A 25,386-nucleotide genomic window follows, 5' to 3' on the forward strand; every position below is an offset into this window, starting at 1 on the left:
GACCTGTGACCTGTGATCCTCCTGCCTCAGCCTCCAAAGTCACTGGGATTAAGTTAGATCACACAATCTGTCTTTCTATTTCTGGCTTACTTCATTTGGCGTAATGTCTTCCAGGTTCATTCATGTTGTCACAATGGCAATGGCAAGATTTCCTTTTTTTTTTTTTAAACCGTCTTCTGTTGTGTATATGTAGTTTCAGTGAACAGCGGGGTGCAGACGCCTCTTCAAAAAACTCATTTCCTTTCCTTTGGATATACACCTGAGAATGGACTGCTGGGTCATGTGATCGTCCCCAACCTCCACACTGCTACACAGGGGGTACACCAAGGAACCCCCACAAATAGTGTGCAAGGACACCCACAAATAGTGTGCAAAATCCCTTTTTCCACATACTTAGCAGCACTTGTTATTTACTTTTTATTTGTATGTGGTGCTGAGGATCAAACCCGGGCTGCACGAATGCCAGGCGAGCGCACTACCGCTTGAGCCACATCCCCAGCCCCTGTTATTTACTTTTTAATAACAATTGTTCACAGATATGAGGTGAAATGTCATTTTGGTTTTTTTTTGTTGTTGTTTTTGTGGCACTGGGGATCAAACCCAGGCCTTGGAGCACATTAAACACACACACTCGACCACTGAGCCACATCCCTAGCCCTAGTGTTTTTGATGATTAGTGATGTTGAAGATCTTTTCATTTCTATTCTTTGGGGAAAAAAATGTCTATTTAGGGAAAATGTCTTTGCCCATTTTTAATCAGGTCATTTGATTTTTTGCTAATGAGTTGTGTGAGTTCCTTATATTTAGATATTAATCTCTCATCAGATGTATGGTTTGCAAATACTGTCTCCCATTCCACAGGCTGCGTCTTTGTTATTTCCTTAGTTGCGCAGAAGCTGTTCAGCCTGATGTAGTCCCACTGGTAGGTTTTGGTTATTTTTATTTTATTTTTTTTTTGTACTGGAGATTGAGCTCAGGGCACTTTACCACAACCTACATCCCCAGAACCTTTTTATTTTGAGATAAGATCTTGCTAAGGTGCTTAAAGCCTCACTGCTGAGGCTGGCCTCTGACTTGTGATCCTCTTGCCTCAGCCTCCCAAGTCACTGGGATTACAGGATGTGCCACAGCACCTGTCTTGGGTTTTGTTCATTTTTAGTTTTGGTGTTATATCTTAAGAAAATCTTTGCCAAGACCAGAGTCAAGGAACTATATTCCTATGTTTTCTCCTGAAAGTGTTATGGTTCCCAACTCATTTTACAAGGCCTGCTTTACCCTTATAACAAAATCAGCTAAGGATGCCCTAAGAAAGAAAATTACAGGCCAACATTCCTGATGAACAAAATTCTCAAAAATTAAAAAAAAAAAATTCTCAAACAAGTATCAACAAACAGAATTCAGTAACACATTGAAAGTCTCGTTCACCATGATCAGATGGAATTTATTTCTGGGGTACAAGGATGGTTCACATTAACAGAGGAATAAAATCACATGACCATTTTGATAGAGGCAGAAAAGCACTCAACACAGTTCGTGATGAAAACACTCCACAAACTAGGCACAGAAGGTATGTACCTCCACTTCATAAAGACCACGAGTGACGAGCACAGCCAACATGAGACTCATCAGTGGAAAGCCTGACACTTTTCCTCTAAGATCAGGAACAAGACGAGGGAGCCCACTCGCCATTTCCCCAGCAGGGCTGGAAGTCCGTGGGCGAGAGATTAGGCAAGAAAAAGAAACAACAGGTATCAAATCAGAGGGGGAGGAAGAAAATCGTCATCTGTTTGCCGATGACATGATCTCCTATGCAGAGAGCCCTGAAGACTGCACCAATACATAGTTAGGTAAACAAATTTAGTGAAGTTCCAAGATACGAAAGACGACATACAAACATCAGCTAAAGGTGAACCACTTGAAGAAGAAAATGGTCCCATATGTATAGCACCAAAAACAACAGCAACAACAACAACATTACTTAGGAATAAATGTAACTCCAGAGTGAAGACAGGAAGACAGAGGAAGGAGCTAAAGACACAAACACAGGGGGAAAGGTCCCGGGCTCAGGGGGGAATCACTAGTGGTGTTAAAATGGCTACACTCCCCAAAGTGGCCTACAGACCCAGGGCAATTGCAATCAAAAGCCTAGTGGCACTTTTCACAGAAATAGAAAGAGCAACAGTAACATTCATGTGAAGTCACAAAAGACCCCAAATGGCAAAGCGACTTTGAGAAAGAAAAATGAAAGTTGATGGAAATCATGCTGCCCGACTTCAGGGGCTATTGTGAAGCTGGAGTGGCCACAACAGACACACAGACCAGGGACAGCAGAGGGCCCAGAAACAAGCCCTCACCCACAAGGGCGGCCAAGAATGCAGCCTGCTGGGGAGACAAGCCTGCTGGGAGGAAGGAAACCCAACCCTGTCTTATACCAAGTACAAAATCACCCTGAAGTGGATTAAAGACTTCAGTTCTACTTGAGTAGAAAATAAGCCACTTTTAAAATAACACATCAGAATGTGGGGATTTTGGTCAGTTTCCTGGAGAGTCCCTCACAGCAGCCTGGCTGCAGCGCAGGACGCAGGGCCTGTGGAGGAGCTGGCACAGCCTCAGTAGCAGTCAGCCTCGTTCTCCTCCAGCACTCCCACCGTGGCCAGCATGTCCTGCAGGAGGGACTGTGGGCTCTTTTCCACGTGGTCACTGCTCTCGGCCAGCCTGCCCTGAAGGCCCTCCAGATCTATGGACCTCAGGACAGCTAGCATGGCCTCAGGCTCTGGGTCCCCCAGGGACTGGCCCTGCTCGCCCGCCTGCCACCTCTGCAGAATAGCCTCCACAGAGTCCAGGCAGGGGCTGTCCCCAGTTTCCTGCATGCCAGCACAGGGAGCAGTCTTGTCTCTCAGGAAGAGGAGGAGGTCACAGGCCTTCTGGGCCACGGGTCTGTCACAGTCAAACAAGGCACGAAAGGCAAACTCAAGGAGCCAAGGCTGGCAGAGGTTCCGCAGCACCTCAGGGCGCAGGCCAGGCGAGGGGCCCTCAGGCAGGCCCACTGCATAGGGACAAGGGGCAGGCTGTCCCAACTTCTGGGCCAGGAACACCTGCGCCAGCTCCAGGCCCTGCACCCGCACCTCCCAGTCCAGGTCCTGGCTCACCACCTGGAGCACAGTAGCCACAAACTGCTCCGTGTCCTGAGCGACCTCAGCATGGCCGTCCCTCAGCCACTGGGTGAAGACCTGCACGACCGCCCTCCGTGGGAAGCCCTCGGAGTCTGCAGACAGAATGTGCAGGAACTCCTTGAGCAGGCCCTGCAGGCAGAGGGCAGGAGACACGGCCTGAGGAGGGCAGTGCTGGGGACACAGCAGGAAGCCAGGGCTCCAGTCTGGGAACACAGGCTCAGGCCACATGCTGCTCTGGCTCCCTCATGTGACAGGCCCTGGTACACACTGCCCTTCAGCTCATCTGTCATTTGCTCATCTGGGACAGGGGGTCTAAGAGGCAGAGGTGCTGGGAAGAATGTGGGTGCCATGCCCAGCTGTTCCCAGCTCCTCATGGCTGTTCCTGCCAGCACTGTCCCCAGAAGCAGCTGCTACAGACCTGGCCAGCTGCCTACACACTGCTGGACACGCACACAACTACCAATGGCTGCACAGCATGGGCACACAGCAGAGGAACCCACTGCCTCCTACCTGCTCGGTCTCTGGGTGCTCAGGGCTGGCGAGGGTGGCCTGTAGGCCCTGGCTAGAGAGCTGAGCCATGGCAGTCACTGCGCTTGCTCGGACGTAACTCTCAGGGTCTCGGAGAAGCTGCTGGGTGAGCGTGGGTGCCTCTGAAGAGAGGAGTGCTTTTCTGAAGTCGGCCTGCCCTGGGGAACAAACACCCACAGCAGTGGTGACCATGGGCTGATTCCCGCCTCTCATCTCCCGAAGGCAGCCTATGTGGTCAGAGTACCAGAGCCAGTGGACACAGGGGTCTTCTTTCCACTGTGTACTCACCTCCCCAGTGTCTGCTCAGATTCGTGAAGAACTCCAGGGCCGAGTCCCTCACCTCCCAGCAGGGGCTGCACAGGCGCTTCTGTAGCACGGGGAACAGCTCTGGGGCAGGAAGGGTGGTCAGAGTGGACTCCAGTGCCATTCACCCTGCCCTTGAGCCAGATGGACCTTCCTGCCCAACCCCGGATGCCTCCACCCTACAATTCTTGGCTCAGGGTACCCCTGCGGGGAGCTGGGGTTACCTCCGAGGAACAGCGGGATGTGGGGGCCAAAATCAGAGCAGCCGGGGGTCTTGGGTGAGCTCAGGAGCCACCCGAGCGTGGCCTGGAAGGCCTTCTTCAGAACCTAGAGCAGGCAGGGCAGGGCAGGCTGCAGGGCAGCAGGGGCGAGCCACCGCCCACCAGCCTGCACCAAGCTGCCCCTGCTGGGAGGCAGAAGCCCAGTGTGGAAGCCAGGACAAGCTTCCCGGACCAAGGGACAGGAGGGCAGCCCTCGCCTGGAGTCCTGCCTGGGGTAATGGGGTTTCTCTATCAAGCCAGGACAAACTATCCAGGGTCCCTTTCCCTTAAAGCCCCAGAACCCCCAACCCAGCCTCCAAATCTGCCCACTGTGCCCAATGGCACATGACTCTAAATCTGCGCCTCAAGAAAATGGGTACACTTCTAAGAATTTGGACCCTAAGCATAAGGGCCATCTTGGCTCAATTCCCTTTTCTCAGAAAGAATACCCTACAGGAAGACTGGACCATCCCCCTGGCTCACCATGCCCTAAGGGCCCCCTCACATTTAAGCTTCACCATGTCCTGGGCCCAAACCCCACACAGCCCTGCCCGGAGCAGCAGCTCTGCAGGCCCATGAGAAGGCCCCATTCCAAGAGGCCTGCATGAGGAGGGCGCACTAGCTCTGCCTGCCTCCCAGAACCGGTCCCTGTACCGTGGGGCTGGAGTCAGGGCTCTCAAGGTACTCCAGGAGGACGGCAAACACCTGTGGCACCAACTCCCGGGGGCCTAAGACAGATACGAATGGGTGAGTCACCCCAACTCCCGCCCCAGGAGCCACATCTCCCACCCACTCCAGCAGGGAGCAGGCAAACCCAAGCCTTGGTAGAGCAGGGGACAGCTGAGCAGGGGCTGCGCAGGGCCTCGGCAGCTCCCTCAAGACTGAGCAGAGAGGAAACGCGTGCAGAGGACACAATGTCACTCACTTGTTCCCTGAGACAGTGTCCCCAGGAAGTCAAGGGCTGCTCGCTGGACCCGGAGGCAGCCAGCCAGGGTCCCACAGAGGCGGCCCGCCACACTGGAGCTGGGGGCAGCTGAGCCATTGCAAAGTCGCAGTATGGTCACTACAGCTTCTAGAAGGGGTGCCTGGGGCCAGGGTGAGGGGCGCTGGGGCTGCAGGGAAAAAGACAGGGTCAGCAGAGGCCATGAGTCCTGCTGTCTATAAGCCCAGGGTCACACATACCAGTGGCTGCAGCTCCTCCAGGTGAGCCAGAGTCTGGCACAGGAGCCCCGCACAGGCCGACTTGGAGGACAGGAGTGCATCCACGGTCAGGGAGCCGCCCACGGTCCCATCCAGCAAGCCTGCAGGCCAAACCAGGAACAGCTCCCTGAAGTGATCACTGCCCAAAGCAGAAGCCAGGGCCCAGGTTCAGAGCTGCAGCTCCTCCAGGGATGCAGGCCCACTCCCTGGTCACCTTCACATGGTAGGAGGCCAGCATATGAGCAAAACTGGGCTTGCGGGAGCTGGGTACCTGCTGATCATCATCCTTCCCTTAACCCTGGACCTGCCCAGGGCACAGGTTCCCCCCTCTCCACACCACAAAGCATACCTGGAGACCCAGGGGTCTGAATGGTGGCTTTCAGGACACAGGCCAGGGGCTGGAGGAGGACTCCAAACGCCTGAGTCCTCAGTGCCTGTGGACTAGAGACAGAGGACCCAGTAAAGGCTGCTGCCCTGGCTCCAGAGCAAATCAGCACAAAGTGGAGGCTTGGCACAGCCTGAGAACCAGCCTTTTTTCAGGTCACTAACCAGGGGACTCCACAGATAGAGGTCAGGGTCAATCCTGACCAAGACACACAAGGTTTGGCCCTGGCATCCTCAGGAGCAACCACTGGGTTTCAGACGGGCTGTGTCTGGTCAGGGTAACAGGGAGTCCCTGCCTTTGGATGCCAGTGCCCAGGTGTGCTCCACCTTGCATGCAGTGACTGGAGATGACCTTTCTTAGGGCCTGCCCAACCTAGAAAGGAAGCTACGCTCGCAGCTTCTAGAGCACAAAGTGCCTGCATCTACGCTCTTGTCCGTTTTCTTTCCTGACCATCCAGACATCAGACCCCAGGCCCTTACACTCCTAGCCCTTCTGGGAGGGTGATATGCCCATCAGCATCCCCCATGTAAGCCCACTGGGGATACTAGAAAGTTTTCCACACCCTTTTCCTCTCTAATACCTGGCCCACTCTGTGGTATACCCCCACGGGGCTCTTTGAGCTCATTGCCCCAAATACAGCAGCTCTCAGAATCAGCTTCATCTGAGGATCTTCTAAAGCTCTTGTTTGAAATCATTATTCTGTTGCTAAAGAAAGCACAGCTGCCATCAGCTGCACCAATGCCTGCCCCTGCCCCCGTGATGCCCTGCCAGGCCTGCTGCTCTCCCTGGCTCCCAAGGTTCCCTGACCATGAGCACCACCCTCTTGTCTTCTCTGCCCAGCTCCCAGTGCCCCTGCTTAGCACAAAGCAATGCTGATCGTACCAGTGCTGGAGTTTCAGTGTCCCTAAGGCCAGAGGTCCAGCTTGAGTGGGGCTCAGACGGCTCAGAGTCTGAGCCACCGTCTCCCACAGGCCACAGTCTGTAGAACTGAACACAGGAGAACTGCAGAGGACCCCAGAGAGAGAAAATCACTCCTCCATCCTCTCGAGCCCCATGACACCCATTCAGGACTGCCATAGACCCTGGCTGGAGGTGCCCAGACCCTGTAGCTCTCAGGGGTGAAGGTGTCAAGACCCTCCCCAGGGGTGCTCCCTTCAAGACAGCATTCTGGGTGCGGGGTGGGGGGCAACTCCATCTCTGGCTGCCAATGACGACTCTCAGGTGTAGCAGCTATTCCAAGACTTCCTAGGGCACCCACCTCCCACACCAGATTCCCCACCAGCCATGTCCCAGGGACCTGACCGGGCCACACTGAGGAGGAGGTCAACGAGTGAGTGTCCAGCTGGAATGGGGTCTCTTTCAAGCAGGCAGGCCACGAGGGGACTCAGCTGATCCCAGAGAACCTCTGTCCAGGGACTGTGGCAGCGTCCAAAGGTAGTGGTCAGGACGTTCAGGGCTTGAGTGACCTGTGGGGTATCTGTGGAGCGCAAGGACTCTTCCACGTGGCTCACGATCTTCTGGGCACATGCAGGCCAGGCACTGCCCTGTGGGCTGCAGCGCTCCACAGCTTCGCCTCGCATGGACAAAGCCAGGATGTGCACCAGGAGCTGACTGGCGGCCGAAGCCACAAATAGGCTTGGATCTCCCTGCAGGGAGAAGACGGTGTCAACCGCACCTGGGGAGTTGAGAGGAGGAAACAGGGGTCAATCCAAATGTGGAGGGCAGAGAACAACTTTTATCACATACTTCAGAGCCCCAGGAAAAAGAGCCTGAGTCATACAAGCACCAGGAGGCCCCTTCCAGCCCCAAACCACTGCCCCACTCAAAAGCAAGACAGGACTGGGACTGCAGTCCTAGGGGTGAGTGTGCCACCTACCCAGGTTCAAACACACAGAGGCTCCTCATTATTTCTAATTAGTTTCAAAGACTGGCTCCTGGGGGCTGGCCTAGGAGCCAAGGGCATGAACACCCCTGTGGCTACCGCGAGTGCTCAAGGCAGCAACCCTGGGCCACCACCACTCCCAAAGTAAAAAGGCCAGGCTCAGTGAGGTGCAAGGGCTCCCTAGGGCCCCCCACTGGGGCATGCCAAGGCCCTGCAGGTGGGACCGGTAGGGCAGGCCACACTTACCACTATCAGCCAGGAAGTGCAGGGCGCTGGGGTGCCGTGCCAGGGCCCTCAGGCCCTGGATCCAGCCACTGCGCACGGTGGGGACATTCCAGGCTGCCCAGCCCAGGGTTCCCGTCTCCCCAAAGAGCCCCAGCAGCAACTCCCCCTGCTGGGAGGCAAAAAAGGAGTGGGTGCCCGGCAGGTTTCTGGGAATTCAGAGCAGACAGGAGATGGGCTTTCTGTTTTGCAGGACCAGATGAGGCAGTGTCATGGGGCACTTTATACCAGCTGCCAACAAGCTGTGCTTCCAGGACAGGTGGACGGCTCCTGGGGCCAGCAAGTGGGGCCCCAGCACAGCCAGCTCCACCTCTGTGGAGTGAGGGCTTCAGGGGAAGGAAGAAAAGGATTTCAACTAAGGTCTCTCTCTCCTATTACTCCTCTTGAGACATCACACCCCCAAGACAGCACCAGGAGATCATCTTCAAAGGTCTGCCCCTCACCATGACCTTCAGGGCTCCGGAACCCCTGACGCTTCCTGTAGCCTGCCAAGCTCCAGAATCTCCCCTCACCTCCTTCTCTGGGGTCCTGCACCCTGTCATTTTTAGGCCTTCAGAATGCCTCAGCACCTGGTAAATCAGGATAATCCCAGTTTGGGCCACTCCTGCACCCATTCAAAACCTGCCAGCCCAGGATCCCAGTCTTGCTTCCACAAAGTTGACTAGGTCCCTGCTGAACTGCCACCTGCCGTGGACCTTCCTGTGTACCCCAGCACACTGTTCTACATCTCCTGTCCACAAAACAAGAGTCCTGCCACTCTGGGTCTCAGTAGATTGCAGGGAAGACCTGATGCTGACTCACCAAGGGGACACCCTTGGTGACAGCCTGGCCATTCCCTGAGCCCCTGGTCCCACTACAGAATGGCTGTCAGCCATGCCCACCCAAGCCTGGGGCTTCCCAACCAGCTGCTGCCTGCCCTGCTGGGGCGGGAAATCCTTCACTCATCATAGGTGCCAGGGGAGGGACGGAGGGGCCTCAGGACATGTTTCTGACTGTGCAGCAGGTGGAAGCCCTGCCAATGATGTCTCTGGATCCCTCTCTAAATTCAACTCCAGCATAGTGTCCCTCACTGTGCAGCCATGGCCATGTTAGGCCCCACTCAGGCCCAAGGTGCACCCTCAACTGAGGGCCTGCAACAAACAGGTTGTGTGCCTTGACCCTGCACACAGGGAACCAGCTCCCGGAGACTGGAGGACAGTCAGCAGCCTTTCATGAAAGGCAACCTAATCTTATATGCCTCTTTCTCTGAGTGACTCCCAAAAGGCACAACGTCCCCAAGACTCTTGGCACAGGGGACAGGAGAACATGGCTTTGTCTTTATATGCCCTCGTGGGAGTCTGAAATGCCAGGAGGCTGGTGTCAGGCATCTGCCAACGAGCGGGCCACCCTTGCACCTCTCGCATGCAGACGCTCTCACTACCCACTCATTCACCAGCCAGGGCCTGCAGGTGCAGCCTCTGTTATCTCATGGAATCTCCACAGCAACCTCTGAGACAGGCCTAAGTCTCTCCTGAGATGGGAGGGAGCTGGGGGCTCAGGAACTTGGCAAGGCATGCAGCAGTTCAGAGCTGAGAGCCAATCCCAGTTCTGCCTGATTCCAAAACATCCCCTCCTGAGCCCCAATATTCCTGGTGAATTTTTTCAAGGGAAATGATACCAGGGGTAAAGACACCAGAGAAGGGCCAGCCTCTGAGAAGTGGGGATTGAGACGGCCTCTGGGATCTCCACAAGACACGCAGGCAGGCCCAAGCTCACCTGAAGGTACTGGAAGCAATCTTCCTGGGCCGCAAATGTCCCAGCAAGGCGCAGGGCAAAGGAGAGGACTCTGGGGCTCACGTCCTGCGGTCTCAGAACATGGGACAGGAGCTCTACCAGGCAGGGGTTCTCCTGCAGCAGCAGGAGGCTGGACTCTGTGGGGACAGGCATAACCTTGTGGTCAACAGGGACACAGGTTACCACCCCAGATTTGACTCCAAACTCTTTTCCTCAGGATGCTGAACTGAGCAGTCCAAGTTTGAAAGGAATATTTGCAATAAATGTCTTCTAACTTTGTTAATGGGGAAAGCAGGGAGCCAACACGTCAAAGAAGCACATGTGGCAAGAACCCTGATGTTCTATTCCCATGAATATGAGGAAGATATGTGAGCAGGGCATGGTATCTCACGCCTGTAATCCCAGCTGCTCAGGAGGCTGAGGCAGGAGGATCATATGTTTGAGGTCATTTGGGGGAACTTAGCGAGATCCTGTCTCAAAATAAAAAGGGCTGAGAACTTTGTTCAGGGGTAGAGAACTCCTGGGTTCAATCCCCAGTACCACAGGGAGGAGGAAAAAACAAAAGATAAATTGAAGCAAGACGAATTTTTACCTCCCAAAAGATTACTTTTGTCTGAAATGGACAATGTTCCATGCAAACAAGTACAATGGAATAGACTCTTGTCCCCAGATTCAGAGTCATAACTACAGGATCCAAAAGTACCGGTGGGGTGGGGAAGATGTTTTATATCAAGGGCTGGGAGTATCCAGGGGTCGGGGGTGCGGGAAGGACTACCAAAGAGCTGCCTTCAGTTTGTCAGAGGAAAGAGAGCAGAGAGAAGAGAAGGAAGCCAGAAACAACCAATAGGCACGTGGGTGAGCCCCAAGAAGCACTGAGCGAGTGCAAAACTAAAAATACTTCCCAAAATAAAGTTTATTAAAAATTAAGCTGTATGATTTATTTTTAAAAAACTAAAAATAAATCATTATTGAAGGTTTCTGAAATAAGAAGCTAAAGTGATAGATAATAACATGGAGGAAAGCGGATCCAAAGCCAAAGTGAGCTCCTTTAACTGTCTGTACAGATTCCCATCAGACAATTTGGTGGGTTGGGGGCGGGGGTTGATAGTACTGGGGACTGAACCCAGGGGTGCTCTACCACTGAGCTATATGCTCCAATCTTTTTTATATTTGAGTCAGGTTGTCCCTAAGTTGCCCAGGCTGGCTTCAAACTTGTGCTCCTCCTACCTCCAGAGTCACTGGGATAACAGGTGTGCATCACCACCCCCAGCTAAATTAAACACTTTAAAACTAGCAAAGACTAAAGAAAATACAATATCAACAGTGGTTTAATTTTTCTCTTTATTTCTTTGTACTTTTTAAGTCTTATACTTTCATAATCAGAAAGAAAAAAATCTGACTTCTTAAAACAAACAAAAGTTGGACATGGTGGTGCATGCCTGCAATTCCAGCAACTCGGTAGACTGAGGCAGGAGTGTTGTAAACTCAAGGTCAACATCAGCAATTTAGTAAGACCCTCAGCAACTTAATGAGACTGTCTCAAAAAAAAGGGGTGGAGGGAGAGATGCTGGGGATGTAGCTCAGTGGTAAAACCTCCTAGGTTCAATCCCTGGTACCAAAAATAAATAAAAATTTAAAATTTTTTAAAAAGTCAAAATGCAATGAAAACAACAAAATAGTTTGCCCATGCTCTCTGCAAACAACTAGTGTGATCTGAACAGGGATATGCTAAGAATTTCAAACTCAGATTCTCAGGTTGGTGCCTTGGACCTCAGCCTGGGTTGTCCCCAGTCAGATTCCCAGAGTCTCCAGTTAGTGAAAGAAAGATTCCAGATAGACAGGAGAACCCCAGGCACCTTATCCCATGCTCTGCACCATCCTCTGGCCTTTGGCCAACAGCCAACAGCAGCACCATTATCTTACCTGCCTCTGTCACTGTTTTAAACCAGTCCAGCAGCTTCTCCAAACAAGTGTCATCTGCCACTGGCTGCCTGGGATCTGCCAGAACAGCACAGAGAGCTGGGAGGAGATGGGAGCATTCAGGGTCCATGATGCTCAAGGGTCCCTGCAAAGGAAACATGAGGAACCTCATGCCTGGCTCCAGATTCCTAGTCATGGGCAGCCTATGAAGCCTGCTAGGAGTTGGAAGAGGCCCCAGAAACTCAGACTGGAGCTCTAAGCTGTACAGATAAATATCAAGCTCAGTCTGGGGAGGCCCAGACGTTCAAAGGACTGCAGAGCCCTGAGTCCTGGGGGGGTGCCAGGAAATAAGACTGACCTAAACCACAAGGTCTTTGGTGCTCACTGACTTTTAACTTTGGCTGCGGTGAGACGGGGGACACAAATGCATGGTGATCTAACTGCAAGTGGGCCAGAGTCAAAGGCGGCTGGGAGTTCTATAATCAACCACGTGTATAGGGGACCATCTATCCTGGCATCCCAGGGTCTGACCCCTCTGTGTCAGCGGTAGTGACAATCCAACAGCGGTGTGCAAAAGGGACAGTGTGTTTATCCCCTAAGACCAAAGTGTGAATTTGCGTGTCCCGCCCGGGAGGTGACCCGGGTGTCTGTGGGCCTGGACTGGAGTGTTCGTCAGTAAGTCCCCTGCCAGGCTGAGTCCGGATAAGAGGCGCCCTCCCGCGACCGACTCGGTTTGGGGCTGGAGGCCCGCTTCTGCGTGCCTGCTGTGGCTCCGCTGAGGGCGTCAGCCGCAAAGGGCCAAGTTTGGAGGCCACGGGCGCGCGGGGACCGAGTCCAGGCCCGCGCACGCCGCGCCCGGAGCCGCCCTCGGCTCGCTCCAACCCCGCCCGCCGGCTGTCGCGACCCAGGCCCCGCGCGCACCTCACCCGCTCGAGCTCCGAGCACCGACGCAAGCCCCTCCTCCACGCCGCCCGGGCCCCGCCCCACGTCGGCGCAGGCCCCGCCCCACGCCGCCGGGGCCCGGCCTTCAGACTGTGCCACTTGCCGGGCCGGAGGAGAGGGAGGGTGGGGTCGTAGGCGTGGGGACCCGTGACAGCTTCCCAGGAGGCCGCCTCTGTCGCCCAGAGGGCTGAGATTTGGCGGAGCCAGTTCAAGCTGAGCGGAACGGGGGCAAGGCTCGCACCGAACCTGCTGCTCAGATCTGTCCCCCCCATCAGGCTCGGTGGTATATGCCTCAGCCTCGGTGGACGCAGCGAGCCCGAGGGGGGCTCTGGAGAAGGGGGCAGGCTCAGGCTCTGGGGGCGGGTTCCGGCTCGTCCAGCCCGCGCCTTTGCGCCCCACAGGAGGAGCGGAGCACGTGCCAGGAAGTGGCGCTTTGGTTCTGGAGCCAAAGTCATTGGTCATTTGGCCTTCAGGTCTCAGAACTGGGTTTTCCTGTGTGTACCAGAAGCTCTCAAGCCGGGGGCGGGGTGTGTGTGTGTGTGTGTGTGTGTGTGTGTAAACAAAGTTCATGTTCCCTTGGCGTCAGCTTTGCAGCAAGCTTTGAAAGCGAAAACTAGTTTTATATTAGTAAATGGAAAGCAGGATTCCTATAGATGTTGAGATAAAAGTGAGACTTTTAAAACTTTTGTCTAGGGCTGTGGCTGTGGCTCAGTAGCAGAGTGCTTGCCTAGGATGTGTGAGGCACTGGGTTTGATTCGCAGCGCCACATATAAATAAATGAATAAAATAAAGGTCCATTAACAACTAAAAATATATACAAAAATAATTAAAACAACAACAGCAACAACTTTGACTAGATGGGGACAGCACTTTGGACAACTACCTTGACCCTTGCAGGGACCCTCCTCCCACACCCAACTCCAAATGAGATCCTACTAGAGTACGGATATTACCTGATTGGTTAGCTTTGGAGAAAGTAAAACGTAGAATAGTATGGCGCTAGGTGCTGTGCTTGATAGTAGTCCCAGGAGGATGGGTACTATTCACATTTTGGCTCAGTTTTCCTTCCAAGGTGTCATCTGGAAGGTTAGGAAAGGTGTTGCCATCGAATGAATTATGAAAAATTTTCAGAAGTTTTTGGTGTTTTAGAACCATAGAGAAAAGGTCATAGACATACACTGTATTTATCATTAAATGAGAAGGACAGGACATTGGGAAGCCCCAGGAGTGAGGGCAACAAAACCCTGGTGCTGGAGTTGTGGCTCAGAAGTAGAGTGATCACCTAGCACATGCGAGGCCCTAGGTTTGATCCTCAGCACCATATAAAAATAAATAAAATAAAGGTAATGTGTCCAAAAACTGGTGTATCATGATCAATTCCTGGAAGCAATGAAAAGCTCCCCACCCTATGCTGAGGATTGGATCCAGGGCACTTTGCTACTTAGCTACATTCCTAGACCCTTTTTTAATTTTGAGATATGGTCTTGTTAAATCACCCAGGCTGGATGGGATTATGGGTATGTGCCACCATGCCTGGTGCAAATGGAAGTTTTTACACAGACTGTTAGACCTGTTAGCTTCTGTTTTAGGAGTACTTACTATATGTGCCAGGCACTGTGCTAAATTTTGTTTCCTCTTTTGATACCAAAAAAAAAAAAAAAAAAATCCCTGGAATCATTGCCATTTTGCAGACAAGAAGACAACAGTGAGTCTCCAAACTCTGACCTTTCTACCACTAACCAGCTTGGTCTACCCTGCTGAGGGGAGGCCCCATTGAAAACACAAATATGGGGAAACTGAGGGGAAAAAGGACCACAGACTCATAATTTGGGGTGGTGGCCAGAACAAGAGAACTAGCAACCAGTGAAGCATACCTAGTCTGTTCATCCCTCCATCATAAAATCACAACAGAGCCACACTATCCTCACTATGGGGCAGGTTACTCTTCTTAACACTGAACACATACTGACTCATTTGAGCCTCACAGCCCTTTTCTCACGCTCCGCTTGAAGCAGAGGCCAAGGTCATTGGACTCGCTGGCATCAAATGTCTATTTATTTAAAAACAAATAAATAAACAAGTAAATGAATAAAATAAAAGCTCTATATATATTGAACAAGTGCTTCCTGCCAGACCCTGTTCCAGAGAGTGAACACAGAACCACTGCCAGCAGCTTCCAGTACAGACATTGCATGTTCTTATAGATAAGTGTCAGATCCTGGAAAAATAAAGCAGGGAGAGAGCATGGAGAAGATGTGGACAGCCGGCCTTGGAGGCTGGGTCGAGACAGCAAACCACCCTTTGCTAATAACATGAACGTTGGAGCCCAAATATCCTAAGCATCTTGGGGACTGCCTGGACAAGCCATCTCTGTTTTTCCACATTAACTTGATAAATACGCATTCCTGATTAATCGTCCCCTTGCTCTTCCTATGGGGAGAGATGCCAGACCGGCGCGAAGGCTCTGTGGAACTTCAGCAGGGAAGCACGCCGAAGCCGAGCGCGGTTCTGCACCTCGCGGGCCTGCGCTCCACCCCGCGGAGCCAGCAACTCCGGGAGCGTTTCCGGTCGGCCCGCCGCCTCCGCGTTCGCTTACGGTCACCCGGCTCATGGGGCGCGGCCACATCCGGGGCCCGTGGCGTGGCGCGGTTGCCATGGCAGCGGGCGGCCTGGCGGGCCGCGGACCTGGATCGCGGTGCCGAGTGCTGCGGCCGCCCGGCAGCGCTGCAGCCATGAGCCAGGGCCTGGTGGAGGCGGCCTCTGAGACGGTAAGCGCGCGCGGCCTCCTGGGGTGGTGGGCAGCGGGCTATTGTTACCGCACAGGGGCCCACGCGTCGCGAGTCCTCTGCCCGACCCCGCCCGCCCATCCGCCGAGCCGCCGCTTCCAGGGAGCCCTCCCGGACTGCGCCTCCCGCGCGCTGCAAGTCTGCGACCGCGGTCCCCGGTGAGGAGTGCCCCGCACCAGTGCTTTGGGCGACCGCGGGCGAGGGAGGAAGCTCTGGGCAGCCGCTGCCCCCCCCCCCCCCCATCGGAGGGCTTCCTGGAGGAGGAGGAGGAGGTGGGCCACCCCTCTCCCAGGCGGAATGGATGCACCCCGAGTGCTGGAGTCTAAGAGGGGCTGAGCTGCATTACCCCCAGGGCGGAGGGTCCCCGGGATGAGGCGGTAGCCTACTAAGTACGACCAAGACCCTACCGAAAGGTGCAGAGTGCCTCAGTTGACTTCTTTTTGGGAAAAGATGCATCTTTCCCAAAACTGAGGGCGTCCCAGGTGTGGTTCCTGTCCCTGCTCTCGGCTCGCAAAGACAGAGGACGCGAGTTCAGCAGGTGCAGAGGCCCCGAGGTGGGGTCGGGGAGAGGAGGGTTCGGAATTGGGCTTGAGCCATGTACAGCAATTGGCGTTCCATCGAGGGCACTGTCAAACCCAGGGAAGGTTCCACCTACTGCGGAGCTCTGCGGAGGGCTGCGCAGAGCTCACCAAAGATGGGGTCTGGTGCTGCTGGGCTTTCTGCTGGCCCCTCAGGTACCCCAGGTCCTGTACCATCTGGGGGGCCTGACTGTCTGCAGGGCCCTCAAGTTACTGCTTCTACAATTTTCTTTTTCTTTCTTTCTTTTTTTTTATTATTTATTGATTGATTGATTGATTTTGGTGCTGGGGATGGAACCCAGAGCCATATGCACACTAGGCAAAGGCGCTCTGCCACTGAGCTTTATCACCAACCCTCCCTCCTTGAGCTTTAGGAACTGCTTAAGTTGGATTTTAAAAATTATTCATGCCCTTTATAGGAAATTTGGAAAGTTGTTCAGTAACCTGGCCACCTACAGAAAACCAGTTAACATTTGGTGTATTTTCTTCTAATATTTTCCCGATGCATCTTTTCCCAAACATGTACGCACAGAGATAGATAGATAGAGATAGATTTGTAGTTTTGTGACCTTTGCTGTTTGTTAACATTTCTCAGATTCAAATATTTTTAAGAACATGATTTTTAAAATACCAACCCTGTTATTTTCATCCATTTCCTTACTTTTACTCCTTTGGATTTCAGGATTTTATTATTATTATTATTTTAGTGGAAGATAGACAACAATGTTTTACCTTTTCATTTATTTATTTTTAATGTGGTGCTGAGAATTGAACCCAGTGCCTCATGCGTCCCAAGCTGTACCACTGAGCCACAACCCCAGCCCCTTGGGTTTCAATTTTTGTTATTAGAAGCAATGCTGCTATAAATCTTTTTAATATATAATATTAAAATTATTAAGCACCTTTTCCATGTCAGGCCCTGCCCTAGGCTCAGAGAGCACACAAAGGGCTTACCACCAGATGCCTTGGTCTTGAGGAATTCAGTCTGGAAAACACTCAGGCTCCAGCCCAGACTTTTTGGGATTGTGGTTTTTCCACTGAGCTTGGATCTATTTTCCCAAATCAGTCAAGACCTTCTTGAGAAGAGAGGCTGTCAGGTCCCCTTTTTCCCCAGCCCTGGGAATAGAGCACCTCTGGGCATGCTTATAAGCCTTTCAGACACCTACTGAGTGCCTGTCGCTTGCCCACCTGGCTGTGGCAGGCTTGCTGACCACAGTGCATACTGTCAGGGTGAAGAGGCATCGGGACCTGATGGCTGGCGGCTTCAGAGCCAGCACTTGGGAAGGGTTTGCATTTTCCCAGGATGAGCAGAGACATGGTGGGCATTCCCCTGTGGCAGGTTCCATGTTGCCTGCTCTGGACACAGGCCCCTGCTGGCCACGTGCATCTTCAGAGGGCCATGCACATTATCAAATGGCTATTTTTTTTTTTTTCTTCCATAAGCTCCAGCAGATAGAATTCTCAGAACTCCAGGGTTGAAACAGAAGGTGTGTCAAGGGCCTGGGTAGATAGAACTGCGAGTTCTAAACTGCTGTAAGGCATTCTTTCCTCTGCAGGTTAGAGACCATCTGAGTCATTCACCCTCTTCCTTCTAAATGAAATGGAGCTTTTCAAATTCATTCACATTTTATTGTTCTCCTATTTCATCCAAGTATTTAACAAGGACTGGCCAATAGTGAGTTCAAGACCACGAGTAGGTTCTGTCAATTTGGGCTCAGTCTAGATAGCTAGGCCCTGTACCTCAGTTAATTTTTCACATGTTTTGTTAACATATAGATATTTAATCCACTTGAAATTATTTTGGCATGAAATGAAAGGTAAATCCAACTTTTTTCCCCCTAAGTAGCCGGTTTTCCTAACTTCATGTAGATTAACTCATTCTTTTTTCTGAAATATAATTTGCATGCCATAAAATTCACTCATTTAAAACTGTACAATTTCAATAGCTTTAGAATATTCATAGAATATCTTTCCCCATGCTAACTAGTCATTTGAATATCTCCTTGGGAAAAATACATATGCAGATCTTTTTTCTTTTTAAAGAATTGGGTTTGGGGCTGGGAGTGACTCTGTGGTAGAAGCTTGCCCAGCATGCACAGGCCCTGGGTTCAATCCCAGCACAGAAAAAAGAAAAGGGTTGGGGGGAATTGTCTTTTTACTATTGAGCTGCAATTGTTAGATTTCTTTATACATTCTGCATGCCAGTCTATTATCAAATACACGATTTGCAGCTAATTTTTTACTGTCATGCTGGCCTTATTTATTTATTATTGCAGTACTGGGGATTAAACTCAGGGGTGCTCTACCACTGAGCTGCAGCCCCAGCCCTTGTTATTTCTTATTTTGAGATGGGATCTCACTAAGTTGCTGAGACTGGCTTCAAACTTCGGATCTTCCTGCCTCTGTCTCCCAAGTATCTGGGATCATAGGCATGCATCACTGCATCTGCAATTTTTAATTGATATAATAATTGTACATATTTATGGGGTGCAGTGATACTTTGATACATGTGTATAAGGTGTAATGATCAAAACAAGGTAATTAGCATACCCATGTTAATATCTTTGTTTTGGGAACATTTAAACTCCTCTCATTGCTAATTTGAAATATAAATAAGTTAGTGCTAACTATAGTCACCCTACTGTGCTCTAATAGCACTAAATCCTTCTAACTTTTTACACCTCTCCACCAACCCTTCTCTATATGCCCTCCCCACCTCCAGTAACTACCATCCTACTCCCAACTTCTGAGATCAGCTGTTTATAGTGTTCTTGTCATTCAGTTCTTGTCTTTCTGTGCCTGACATCTCATTAACATGATGATCTCTAGTTCTATCCATGTTGTCATACATGATCCACAGGGTTTCATTCTCATGGCGAGTAATAATATTCCACTGTGTGTATATATACCACATTTTCTTTATCCCATAAATGGAATTTTTAAAATTTTATGTTAGATTTTTTTCACTGCCAGTATATATAACTATAATTAAAATTTATATTAATCTTGTTTCCTGCAAAGTTGTTGAACTTGTTTGATAGTTTTTAATAGATTCCTTAGGATTTTTTGTAGATAAGATCATGTTGCCTGTGAATAGAGGTAGATCTACTTCTTCTTTTCCAGTATGGAGTTTTTAGAATCAGTTTTTCTGATATTATTGTAGTAGCTAGAACCCCAGTACAGTTTAAGTTAAAGTGATGAGAAAGGACATTAGGACATCCTTGTCTTGTTTCTAATATTAGGAGGGAAATGTTCAGTCTGTCTCCATTAAATATAATGTTACTGTGGATTTTTGACAATGCCATTTATTAGATTGAGAAAATTCTCTTCATAGTTTGTTCAATATTTTTATTGTGAATGGGTGTTAGATTTTGTCACATTTTCTACAGCTTCTGGGACAATCATATTTTTTGTCCTTTTTTCCACTAATACGGTATATCACACTGATTTTTCTATTTCAAACCAACCTTTCATTTTAGTGGTGTATCAGGCTTGTTCATGGTATACAACCCTTTATATATATATATACATAAAACCTTCTTTTGTATGTTATGAGATGCTGATCACTAGTCATGTGTTGAGATGTTACATCTATATTCATAAGGAACATTGGTCTGTAGTTTGCCTTCTTTTGACATCTCTTTATCTAGTTTGGTATCAGGGTAATATTGGCATCATATTATTAATTGAAAAGTACCCTCTACTTTTCTCATTTTTGGAAGAATTTATGAAGGATTGGTATCAATTTATCCAGTTTGTCTTTTGATGTTTGTTAGTGAGCTTATATTGCCCTGGACTTTTTCTTATTTCTATAAGGTCAGTGGCTATGTCCCCTTTTACTCCATATTTTGGTAATTTAGGATCTTTGCTCCCCACCCCCCCACCTTTTAAAATCAATTGGCTAATGGTTTGTCAATTTTGTTGATTTTTTTTCAAAGAATAAATTTTAGGTCTCATTTTTTAAAATTCTTTTTTCTATTCTCAATTTCATTTTTTTAGTCTCATCCTTACTACTTTCTCTTTACCTGTTTTGGGGTTAACTTTCTCTTCTGTTTCTAGAGGTAGAAGGTTAGTATTCACCCAAGGTCTTCATGTTCATAAGGGTGTTGCAGCTGTAAATTGTCCCCAAGAATTTGCTTTTGTTCTTTGAAGTGGAAGAGTAGGCTATTGCTATGGCCTTTTAAATAAAGACGCTTTTTTATAGTTGCGTTTCCCTTTGAGCCCTGCTCAAAGTTTCAATTTAAGTACATTTTAATTTTTTAAAATATTTATATTTTAGGTGTAGATGGACACAATGGTAATTTATTTATCTTTATGTGGTGCTGAGGATCGAACCCAGGGCCTCGCCCATGCTAGGCGATTGCTCTACCGCTGAGCCAAACTCCAGCCCCACATTTTAATTAAAAAAAAAAAAAAAATCATTCACCTAAGGTGTTTTCTTTTTTCTTTCTTTCTTTTCTTTTCTTTTCTTTTTTTTTTTTTTAAGACAGGGTCTCACTAAGTTGCTCAGGGCCTCACTAAGTTACTGAGGCTGGCTTTGAACTGTTCAAATCTGGAGGCTTTGATCCCTCAGCCTCCAGAGCCTCTGGGATCATAGGTGTGCCCCCCTGTGCCCGCCCCTAAGGTGTTTTCTAATTTCCTCTTCAATCCATTGTGTGTTTAGGAATGTGTTTGATTTCCACACATTTGTGAACTTCCATATTGTTTTCTCTTGTTGAGTTTTTCCTTCCCGCTGTGATCAGAGAGAGACATACCCTGCAGGATTTCTGCTGACCCCCCTGGCTTGGAGCCGACCATGGGCTTGCGTTCACTGGGCTGCAGCAGGCCGTGCGCTCTGTGATGGGGAATGTTTCTGAGCCGTTCAAGGCTTCCAGTTCCCTGTGGCTCTTCCACCTGGTTGTTCTATTAGGAGCCTGGCGCTGCCAGGACTGCGTCTTGGACTTGCGGCCTGTAGAGCTGCAAGACACTTATTTTAGGCTGATGCCCCTGGGGTTCAGTGCGTGGTGGTCAGCAGCCCCGGGAAGCTAGCCCCTGCGCCTGCTCTGCGCTCCTTGTGATGACTTTTCTTTCTGCTCTTCCAGTCACACAATCTCCAGTGCTATCTTCATACCAACTGGCTTTTGTTTTTATCCCCTCAAATCTGCTGTAAAACTGACCTCTAGTGGCTTTTTCATTTTTACTTATTATACTTTTCAATTCCAGAATTTCCACCTGGTTCTCTTACAGTGCTCACCTCCAGGGGTCTCTGTTTAAGACACCGTGTCGTCACACATCCTTGAATTAGTCAGGCATGGTTCTTAGAACATCTCGTAGCAGCTGCTCTGACATCTGGCCTGCCAAGCCCAACAGCTGGCCCCTTTGAAAGTACTTCCCATTGCCTGCTTTCCCCCGTGGGTTGGTCACTGTTTCCTGTTCCTTTGTGTGTCCCATAACTTTTCCATTGAAACCTAGACATTTTGGTCAGGTATTATAGTGACTCTGCATATGGACACCCCACCCCCCATGCCCCTGGGGTGGATGTCGTTGCTCACTTATTTGACTAGTCATGTGGCTGAGCTTACTCTCTGGAGTCTGTGCCTGCATTGTGTATACAGCCTTTTGTTTCCTACTCAGGTTTTCTTCCCCCCATTTTAATTCCTAGCTTAGCCACCTAGAGGCTGCCCTTGGGTCAGCAAAAGTCCCTGGTTGGGCAGGGGTGCACTTGAGCCCCTACCATCTGGGTTTTCTTCTCTACGCTTGTGGCTACTTTTCTTTCCAGAGTTCAGCACATCTGTATTTGTCCTTGGCAAACCCCACCTTTTCGACACTGGGGACTCACACACACGCTATCCACCTGGATTCTCTGACTTTACTTGATATGTCTGATTTCCTGCCTACCTTCCTAAATCGTGTACGACATTTTAGTACACTTTGTTCAAATGAAAACTTTATAATTGTTATGTGCTTCTAATACCATTAAATGACAGCAGAAATCGAAATCAGTGAATAATTCTTTAAAAGATTCTGGTTATTTGGAATGAACTATCCCCTGGGCCCCAGCTTAAGTCATACTGTGTTCTTTTTTCTTTTTTTAATATTTATTTTTTAGTTTTAAGTGGACACAATATCTTAGCCACACACTTTTCTGAAGGGACATGCGTACATTCTGCTTTCTGTCTATTCAGGACTTGACCTGAGTTAGTTCAGGAAGCCTCCTCTCTCTAGCCAGCTCCCTTCCTTCTTGGCAGGCTCCTGCTGACATTGGCTGGTGTGCCTCATCACCCTCCCTGAGCAGGGCAGAGGACTGGAACAGACAGGAGCCTTCATGGGCCCAAATGTCTGCTTGTGCATGTGCATCTCCAGGAGTGTTTTTGGTTTGGGTTTGGTTTGGTGCTAGGGATCAAACCCAGGGCCTACTACAGGCTAAGTGGCACCCTGAGCCCCTGGGAATATGTTTTCTAAGCCATGACTGACGCTCTTAGCAGGAGATATCACAGATTCATTGTGCTCTGATGCAAAGCAGAGTAAGTCAGAATGGGGATTGGTGATATAGCTCAGTTGGCAGAACGTTTGCCTCTCATGCACAAGGCCCTGGGTTCAATCCCCAGCTCCACACATACACAAAAAGGTCAGAATGTTTATACAGTGTGAGGAATGAAATACTTTGGTCAAGAACTCTTTCTCTGTGGCGAGCACACAGCAGTTCTGTAGGACCTAGTACTCTGGCTTTGGGTACACAGCAGTTCTGCCAGCGAGTCTGAGCTGGCCGCCGGCTCGAGGAGTCCCAGGGTCCTGTGCCTTGGAGTTACTGGATTCTGCTTCAGCAGCCACAGATGGGCTATGTGCACTTTGTGAACTGGACCATCAGGAACCGAGCAGGAACCACATAGTTACTGTGTTTGCTTCTCTTCTTCCAGGGAGATGACAGTCTATCTGCAATTACCTTTGACTCAGACTTTGAGACAGTGAGTATTAATCATGACTTGCAGCTGCTGCTTATTCTGCCCTTACATGTGCTCCTCAGAGAGTAGAATAGGCCTAGTGGCATAGGTGTCCTTAAGCCGGGATACAATCCTGAATGCTCCTTGGTGTTTGAAAAGTTTTAGTCCCTTGGTGGGATTTAAATTATTTAGATTATAATTTTAAAACTTTTTTTCTAGAAAAGATCCTGAGCAGGGTTCACCTGAGGCCAGTGACCAGTCCCGCATCTGGTTTTGGCCTGCTCGCTGCCCCCAGTCCTCACGTGAGGGAAGGTGGAGCTTGGTGAGGCCGGCAGAGCCCACTTTCAGGGCCAAGATAGCCTGGCCAGCAGCGGGGCCGCTGGGGTGCTGGGAACCAGCTGGGAGGGGTCAGGAAGTAGGTGGTCAAGCCCAGAGGCCCACGATGGTGCTATAGTTGGCCTTTCTTAGTTTGTTTGCCACAGTGCCAGGTGACAGAGAAAGCCTGCTAACTGCTTGCTTCGAGATAAGCAAAAGAAGCTTGTCATGTAGATGGTTCTAGCAAAACAGTGGCCTGTCAGCACTGAGGGAACCAGCAAGCTTTGGCTCCACTCTAGGGCACTGTCCCCTAGAAGGACCCTATCTGAAAAACTGAGGAGTGTCCTGCCACATCCCTGGGGCTGGGGTCCAAAGTACCCCTTGGAGGAGCAGCAACCCACGCTAGCCCCTAGGTAGAATTCAGCCTCCCTCAGACAGAGGGTTCGCTGTGTCCGCCCAGGGGAAGCGAGGGAAGTTCCCATCAGAGTGAAGTGCATGAGGAAGACGAGGTTGGAGGGCGATGGTGTTTTCCCTGAGACAGAACTGGCGAGGATTAGAAGCAAATTTGCACCCAGTTCTGCATTGACATCATGTTGTCGCGGCAGACAGGCCCACACAGGGGGCCACTCCTTCTGGACTTGTCTTCCTCTGTGGGATTTGCAGTTACTTAGGGTTTTCATCTTGCCCAACCTGCTGTGGGGACACAGGTTGCATCAGTGCCCCAGAACTGAGCTCGAGGACGGTGGGGGTGGGGAGCAGAGAAGATGCCTTACCTGGGCTCTTCCTTCTGAGCTCTCAGAGCCCCCTCCTTGAGTTTCCTGTTTTAGGACTTGTCTGAGAGCACGTGGTGCCCCTGAGCCTCAGGCCTGGCATAGGGCTCTCCTGAGCTCATTTGTCCTCGTCCTCTCATATGACCGCCTGGGCCCTCCCTGCACACGGCAGGGTTCCATAACAGGAACCTCCAGGGAAGGACAGAAAGCTCAGCTTGCTTTACATTACCTCTTCTTTCTTTCAGAAAGCAAGAAGGAAAGGTTTCCACAAGCCTCCCACATCACCAAGTGAGTATGAGCAGGCCTTCTGCCCCGTCCTCGCCCTGACCCTGGAGTGTTTCCAAAAGCTGCCTGCCCCTGGGACAGAGGACATTTCTTTCCTTGTGCCGTGGGGTAGGAGAGACATGGTGGCATAGGGACCAGCCCCATTTGCTTTGGAACCTCAGGTGTGTGTGCTCCTGAGGTCCCTACCTGTCCCAGGCCACCAAGCTGTTAGGCTGCAGCTCCTGAGTAGGGTCCAGCCACTGTCCCACTGAGCCTTCCATGAGACACAGCACATTGTGGCCTTTCTTTTTTCTTTTTCTTGGTTTCTCAAAGCCAGAATACTGCCAAAGTTAAAGGGTGTTTTTAAGTTAGGATGCGTTTCTTGAGCATCAAAGCTGTTCCTGTGGGCCCAGTACTGAGAAGGTGTGGACATTCCAAGGCAGATGAGAAGCTCACCTTTTTGTTCTTGGGATTCCCCGGGCTCATTTTGCTGCCAGGGTTCCCCTCATCCTTAGCCAGATGAGAGCAGCTTTGTTCCCCTCCGCAGATAGCCTAGAGGCAGCTCCTGCTGGTGAACTTTGCCATGCTGGGCTGCTCCAGATGCTAGGCCTCCTGATTTGTCTCTGTTGTTCTAACGCTGCTCTGGGACACTATGACCCGGGTGCTAGTCTCACAAACGTGCTCATGGAAGATGTGAAACGCTAGACTGGCTTCCTTTTACTAACCCATCAGCCTGTGGCCTTTCCCACCCTTATCATCTGTATACGTGTCTGTTTTATATACATCATGTGTGTATCATGTGTTTCAAACGCATTTAGTTGTACATAGGATATATTCAGAGAATGCAGATGAACTTTCACAGTGAACAGAGAAAACTTAATTACCAAAGTACATTCTTGTAAAGAACACAATATATGTTAAGAATAAATATACATATTAGAAATCGTGGACTGGGGCTGTAGCATGCCTAGCATGTGTGAGGTACTGGGTTTGATCCTCAGCACCACATAAAAATAAACAATAAAGGCATTCTGACCATTTACAACTACAAAAAGAAAATTTTAAAAAACAAAAGAAAGAGATCTTTTGGCAGTTTGGATTTTTG

General features: G+C 50.2%; 2 protein-coding genes across 8 annotated transcripts in view; one reads left to right on the plus strand and one right to left on the minus strand.

Annotated features, from left to right (window-relative positions):
- Nucleotides 1-1,415: 1,415 nt before the first annotated feature.
- On the minus strand, nt 1,416-13,031 carry Brat1 (BRCA1 associated ATM activator 1). Of its 4 annotated transcripts, none has more exons than XM_076840353.1 (14): nt 12,633-13,029; nt 11,710-11,851; nt 9,769-9,923; nt 7,978-8,125; nt 7,152-7,524; nt 6,732-6,851; nt 5,814-5,905; nt 5,447-5,565; nt 5,190-5,376; nt 4,919-4,992; nt 4,229-4,331; nt 3,990-4,088; nt 3,684-3,859; nt 1,416-3,302 (listed from the first exon to the last, which is right to left on the minus strand). In XM_076840353.1, exons 1-14 carry the CDS (start codon nt 12,918-12,920, stop codon nt 2,610-2,612), a joined length of 2,769 nt encoding a protein of 922 aa, XP_076696468.1. In that variant the 5' UTR covers nt 12,921-13,029; the 3' UTR covers nt 1,416-2,609. The 4 variants fall into 4 exon arrangements, with proteins under 4 accessions (XP_076696468.1, XP_076696470.1, XP_076696469.1 ...); XM_076840355.1 differs by having other exon boundaries at nt 12,628-12,700; XM_076840356.1 differs by having other exon boundaries at nt 3,118-3,265; nt 12,633-13,031.
- Nucleotides 13,032-15,307: 2,276 nt separating this feature from the next.
- Nucleotides 15,308-25,386, plus strand: part of Iqce (IQ motif containing E) — a 48,539-nt gene continuing 38,460 nt past the window's right edge. For all 4 annotated transcript variants that reach the window (XM_076840156.1, XM_076840158.1, XM_076840157.1 and 1 more), the window contains exons 1-3: nt 15,308-15,416; nt 22,909-22,956; nt 24,263-24,305. In XM_076840156.1, the coding sequence (XP_076696271.1) occupies nt 15,381-15,416; nt 22,909-22,956; nt 24,263-24,305 (127 nt within the window). In that variant the 5' untranslated portion in view covers nt 15,308-15,380. The remainder of the gene's footprint in view (nt 15,417-22,908; nt 22,957-24,262; nt 24,306-25,386) is intronic.

Source organism: Callospermophilus lateralis, chromosome 19 (genome assembly GCF_048772815.1).
Source record: "Callospermophilus lateralis isolate mCalLat2 chromosome 19, mCalLat2.hap1, whole genome shotgun sequence".
Classification (NCBI taxonomy): Eukaryota; Metazoa; Chordata; class Mammalia; order Rodentia; family Sciuridae; genus Callospermophilus; species Callospermophilus lateralis.